This window comes from Paramisgurnus dabryanus, chromosome 13, assembly GCF_030506205.2.
Source record: "Paramisgurnus dabryanus chromosome 13, PD_genome_1.1, whole genome shotgun sequence".
Classification (NCBI taxonomy): Eukaryota; Metazoa; Chordata; class Actinopteri; order Cypriniformes; family Cobitidae; genus Paramisgurnus; species Paramisgurnus dabryanus.
Genome location: NC_133349.1, coordinates 21,733,575 through 21,739,574, shown reverse-complemented (window position 1 = coordinate 21,739,574; position 6,000 = coordinate 21,733,575). Strand labels below are relative to the sequence as shown.

General features: G+C 35.5%; 1 protein-coding gene across 2 annotated transcripts in view; it reads left to right on the top strand.

The window, feature by feature from the left end:
- The first annotated feature begins 2,110 nt into the window (after window positions 1-2,110).
- Window positions 2,111-6,000, top strand: part of itga10 (integrin, alpha 10) — a 39,092-nt gene continuing 35,202 nt past the window's right edge. Inside the window, exons 1-2 of one of the 2 annotated variants that reach the window (XM_065261259.2) lie at window positions 2,111-2,475; window positions 2,626-2,863. In XM_065261259.2, the coding sequence (XP_065117331.1) occupies window positions 2,812-2,863 (52 nt within the window). In that variant the 5' untranslated portion in view covers window positions 2,111-2,475; window positions 2,626-2,811. Of the gene's footprint in view, window positions 2,481-2,625; window positions 2,864-6,000 lie in introns of both variants that reach the window. The other variant, XM_065261258.2, reaches the window with a different exon arrangement.

Genomic DNA, 6,000 nt, shown 5'->3' with positions numbered 1-6,000 from the left:
GCTTTTCGCCACTGTGTGTCCTCATGTGGAATGATGGTGATGCTGAATTTATTCCTTCAGGTATGTTCCCATCTTTGTTTTGTATTGGGGTCATGGGTTAAAATTTTTTGTTTCATCTTAATTGGATTTGACTCAGTATAACAGAGTAAAGTGAGACTGAGCTCTGAGTCCTGTGTGTGTCTGGATTTCTCTTCAGAGAGTTTAGAGTCCAGCAGTGGCTGTGATGTGATCTGATCTCTGCTGCTGATCCACACTGAATCCAGACATTCTGTGGACGTCGCACAACAAACCACATCCTCACAACACACACACAGAGTAAGATTATAGATGATTTAATGTTGTCAAACAGACAGAATGATTCAGGTAAATGATATTTAAGCTGTACAAACCTTTCTCTTAAGTCCTTCATCTCTTCTTGACTGCAGCTTTGTCTCCAGTAACGCCACGTGACCTCTTTCTTCAGCTGAGAGATTTCTGTGATGAAATCATCAATATCCAGCATGGACAGATCAGTTCCTACTGATTTACAGCACATCACATCCATCTCATCTCTCATCGTCAACACTGAAATACGCAGAGACAAGACTCTCTTTACACTGAATAAAACGCTTAAGAGAAAAACAGATGATACACAAATACATCACACGTGAGTTCTTTCTTTAGTGGGTTTATCTGCGGACTGGAGAGCTGCAGAGCGCCGCCTACTGTACTGGAGAAAAAAGAAGACAATCATCAATTCATCAACATCATTTAATTCATCCTGTCATTTATTACACAATAAGGTCGATGTCTCCACATGCCGTTGTTAAGGCTGACGCAATTATGTTTTAACCAAAGGTAAATTTCCAGGAATACTGGCTCTATCGGCTATTTTCCTCCATTTCAAATATGTAGTAGTAGAGAAGGGCAGACATTCATTTAAATTATAAAAGTGTATATAATGTTGAATTACATGCCATCTTGATAGCTTTACACTTTATATGATTAAAAATTGACTGAGAGTGACTTGCATGGAAACAAGAAGTGCAATTGCGCCATCTTGAGGATTCTTACTGAAACACTGCAAATTTAATGAAGCGCCAAAAGTGTTACTCTGTCGCCCTCTGATGACAAATATTACATGTACAACTAAAAATCATTACACTACCGAAACTCATGAAAAGTAAGGATGAATGATGAACAAATTATAAAACGTAATATTGTTATTTTGATCAGTTGGAATATGACAGGATTAAAAAACGCTTGAACATAGCCTGTAACACTTTGGTCATGCAAGTCAGTTGAACCTAATATGTAAGTTTTTAACTAGTATATAGTTGACATGAATTATAAACAATTATTTAACTTAATTTAAGTTAAACAAAAATTTATATTGATATGAATTTTTACTTACTGGCATTAACTAGATGTAGGCTAAATGAAACAACCCAAAATTACAGGTAAATGTTAAAATGATAAAGGATGATATAAGTATAACAGGTTCAAAAGGACTTTATAAAATGTATTGTTTTGCAAATATGTTTCTCAAACCATCTCTTGAACAGGTAAAATAAAAACACGAGACAAACGCCAATTTTACTATACAAGAATTTGCTACAAACCCATGATGAAACCATGCATGCTGTAGTAAAGCCTAACCATTTTTTATTGATGCAATCAGTACAAAACATGGTAACATTTCATAAAGGTGATTTAGTAGTAGCCTACATTTCTGGGTTGTGGTGAACCCTTGACCCAAACAACTAATGTTTTGTCGAAAGCCACCCAAAACAGATACTTTTTGTGGCATGGTGGTGAGAAAGAAATGACCCATAGAAATGACAAATTATTTCACGTTATTGATGGACTTGCAATTGATGACGCTTGAATGCATTAAATAAGACTTAGGACTATAAAACCACATATGACGGAACAGAGCCACTGAGGTTTGGACAAAAACTTTGTATTGAAAAAGGTAAGTAAACTGAGACGTATTGTCACATTACTAAATTCGAGAGAGAGAGAGAGAGAGAGAGAGAGAGAGAGAGAGAGAGAGAGAGAGAGAGAGAGAGAGAGAGAGAGAGAGAGAGAGAGAGAGTAGGTGGCCAGCCTCAAAAAGAGGAAAAGAGGTCCATTTCATTTGGCCGAGGGAGACTTAGAGGTATCAGAAGGCTGCAGAATAAAGACTCTCTTTTATTTTTCTCATATTTATAATTCGGGAAGTAAGCAGTTGCAGTTGCAAAAGAAAAAGAAGACATAAAGGACACCTTACCACAGAACAGTCGAAATGTTTCACGTTTTCATGTGTAACGGATACAGCATGTAACGGCATCTTTTTGACAGATTTTTTTCCTCTGGAAATATCATTTCGCGTTTTGTTTCTGGATGTAACGTTATTATTAGGACGTATTTTCAAGGGCGGGAAATTTGTATGAGCTCCTACTACAACTACAACAGGTGTTGGATTCTCAGTAAATCATGGACATGGACAAGGCGGTAAGGTTAGTTTGTCAAATATTGCTTAATCAAATTTAGTCTAAACTTTTGCACTGCATAATACAGCCTTACTTTTTGTTATTAAAAGTTTGAAACGTATTACTGTTGATTATTAAAAGGCTAACATTAACACGTTGCCCTTGTGTAAAGCTGTGAAAGCAGCTCGTGTGTGTTACAGCACTATGTTTGAGTGATGCCACTGGATCGGAAGCTCATCTTTACCTGAAAGAACAAGCGCGCGCATGTGCGCGCCTGCTCAAGTGTACGCGCTACGGTTAAACTTTCTGCTGGAAATACAAAATTAAAGGATAAAAAAAATAATCTCATAACTGACAGATGGAGATTCACAAGTACCTGCTATTTTTGAAGATCACCGTTCTTCTCAAAGGTGAGTTAACCTAATTTTGGGTCTCTTTTCTCTGACCTTGATGTTAGGAATGCATTAAAGTGTACAAATGATGCCTTGGGTCTGTGTTAGGGTGAAGATAGAAATAGATTGGCAGACTTGGTAGATTGAGACACTTCTTGAAATTGAAAAATGAAATAAAAAACTGCCATAATCAACCCAATTAACTACCCAATCCTGACACTGCACATTATAGGTGTCTCCCAAATGAAAGACAACTATTTAATTTGGACTTTTGGACTTAATTTGCTCTGGATCACCTATCCATACTACTATGTTTTTAGTATGAAATGAGTAGAATATCTGAAATTATAGTATGTAATAAAAAACACTATGTGAGAAATATTTGGAGGACACTTTTCTATGTTGAGACGCCGTAAATGTACTGGAAACTGTAAACATGCTTAATAAAAACATCAAGTTACTTTCATGGTTATTGTTAGTATTTCATAGGAATAAGTCATAAGCCAACAAACTACACTAGAAAACATGGCAAATGTTTAAAACCTAGCTGCATGTAAAATCTCATATCGTGGCAGTAGGAAACATATATTTGATTAATTTTCAAATAAATCAAGTACTAATACAGTATGTATAATTAGTATATATGCGTTTAGTTTGAAAACATTCCTGTAAATACTGCGTCAGCCATGTTTGCATTATGATGTGACCTCACATAGATCAACCACTAAAAATATGTGTTGGATAAATACACTGCAAGCAATAAAATTCCCAGTACCTATGTGACTTCGATATTAACCCCCTGTATGTTATTTTTTTTACTTTTTTTTAAATTAGGAGTCATTATGGGATTTAAAATGGTCTGGCCCCCAATACAATCCAGAAACTATGCATACTACTTTAGTGTAATACATACTATAGAGTAGGGAAGTAGACATTCCCAGGACCAATATTCGTTTTTAGTACCAGTGTGGTGAATATGCATCTTTAAAATACTTTAAGGTATCTTTAACTGTGCTCTGAAAAGTCCCTCCAAGTTAAAGGCATGAACTACTTTTTAATCCAAGCCACCTTTTAGTGTTTGCTTAGCCAACATGATCCACAACTTGACCTTATCACATGCAAACTTTTAAATTTGTTTAGCTAAAACATCTAAACAGCTAAAACAGTTCCTTCCATTGGGTATGTACATCATTTACTTAAATTACTCATGTGGTTCAGTTGAGTTTAACAAGCTACCTGATTAGATTCAATGAAAGTGTAAGGCATGAAAAGCTTTTAATCTAATCTGAACTTCATTACTTTCATCAAAGCGGTATTTTCACTTAAATTACTTTGGCTATCACAAGCGTGAACGTCAGTGTGGTTTGGTCAACAACTGCGACAGCATCTAATAACCGATATGAACAAGACATAGTAAGGGAGACTTTTGTTCCAATTCAACACCGTAAGATTTTAGATAAAGCAGCCTATTCATTAGGTATAAAATGACACGCATGTAGGCAAATTACTGTTAACACTTCAATTCTGGCTTTAATGGGCCACAACATTTTCACATTTAAATGAATACCAGACTTTGGTTGCTTACTAAGTATTACAGATACATTACAGTCTGATCTGTGTGATTGAACAAGCAACATGTGGGCCATGCTGTGTACTATACACTTACGATATTGGTGTCTGTTTTTGAGCATACATGCTACTGCTAATGGTTTCTGCAGATTGCATATGATGAGCAAGCTGTCTTGTATTTAGCTATGTTCTGCTATGCTTTAGATGGAGAACACAGGTGTGGACTTTGGGAATTCCACCCCCATGCTCCCTTCATCTCTCTTTCTCTCTGTATTTTTCTCAGGCTTTTCGTCCCGGCTTCTTAGGGAGAGTTGATTGAAACATTTATTTAGCATCAGCCATTTACCTTTATTCAGAAGTGACTGTGAAGATTGAAAACTTTTTAAAAGTGGAGATTTTTGCTTGTACTTAGAGGGTTTTGCACTGAAAGACAAATTTGTTAAACACTATTGAAATGACTTTCAGTTACTGAATGTAAACATACAGTAAGAGCATGGTAAAAATGCACATTTACAAGAAAACATGTCAGTTGCATCTGAACTCTTCATTTTCAAATGGATTTAAAAGTGTAAAGCAGATGATAGATGATGATATGTGTTTGGTAAGAAGAAATTATAAGTCTAATTCACATTCATGCATTTGGCTGCTGAAATCTTTATCTAAAATCTCTTCGAGTGAATTTATGCTATATATTCCCATTATGTGGGAATAAAACCCATGATCTTGTCAGTGATTGAATCATGCTCTACCAATTACGGAACGTGAAAGCTGATGTAAGAAGCCAAAACAAAGTGGAAAGCATTGAAATTTGATTAAGATAAACGTCTGTATGCATTACCTTATAGAGAATGTGAGTGTAATTGTGTGCCTGTCTGAACTAAGGAGTGAAAGTAGGTTGACAGAAAAAAAGTAAATTTAAGTAACCAATTCAATATTTTAAACATTAATAAAACCGTTTTCCCATTTCAATGGGTCTCAAAGTAATATGTTCTTACTCAGTAATGTTTCCCATATGTGTTCAGATCATGTAGTCATGCCGGCATGACTGAAATGTACATTTGCATGGTAAAACTCACTCAATGTGGCGTCCCTCCAGTGGTGAATAAGAATGTCTGTGTGTATGTGTGTCAGTGTGGTGTGGCTATATATATATATATATATATATATATATATATATATATAGGTCTAATGTTTGGCAGATTATATGTGCGTTTTGTGTTAAAAAAGTAAAAAAATCTGGCCTGCTTTTCCGCACCATCCACAACCAAGCTACATAAATGTTTGCAGTTGTCATGACAAAAGCCCTGGAGGCAAGGACCAAGAAAAACCACAGAGCTTAAACAGAGGACCAAAAACAGTCTAGATCTTAATTTTTTTTACACACAGAAACAAAAACGTAGAAATTAAGGCAAAAGACAAGTGTGAATGAAATAAGAATAATATTTTATATGGATGACGATGATAGTTTGAATTGCTCATGGCACTGTCAAGGTCATGGGTTTGAAACCTAGCAGATGCACAAAGAAATATATTTGTGTTTTCATGTAGGTCACTTTTCTCCAAAGTGACCTACAAAGGTAAATATA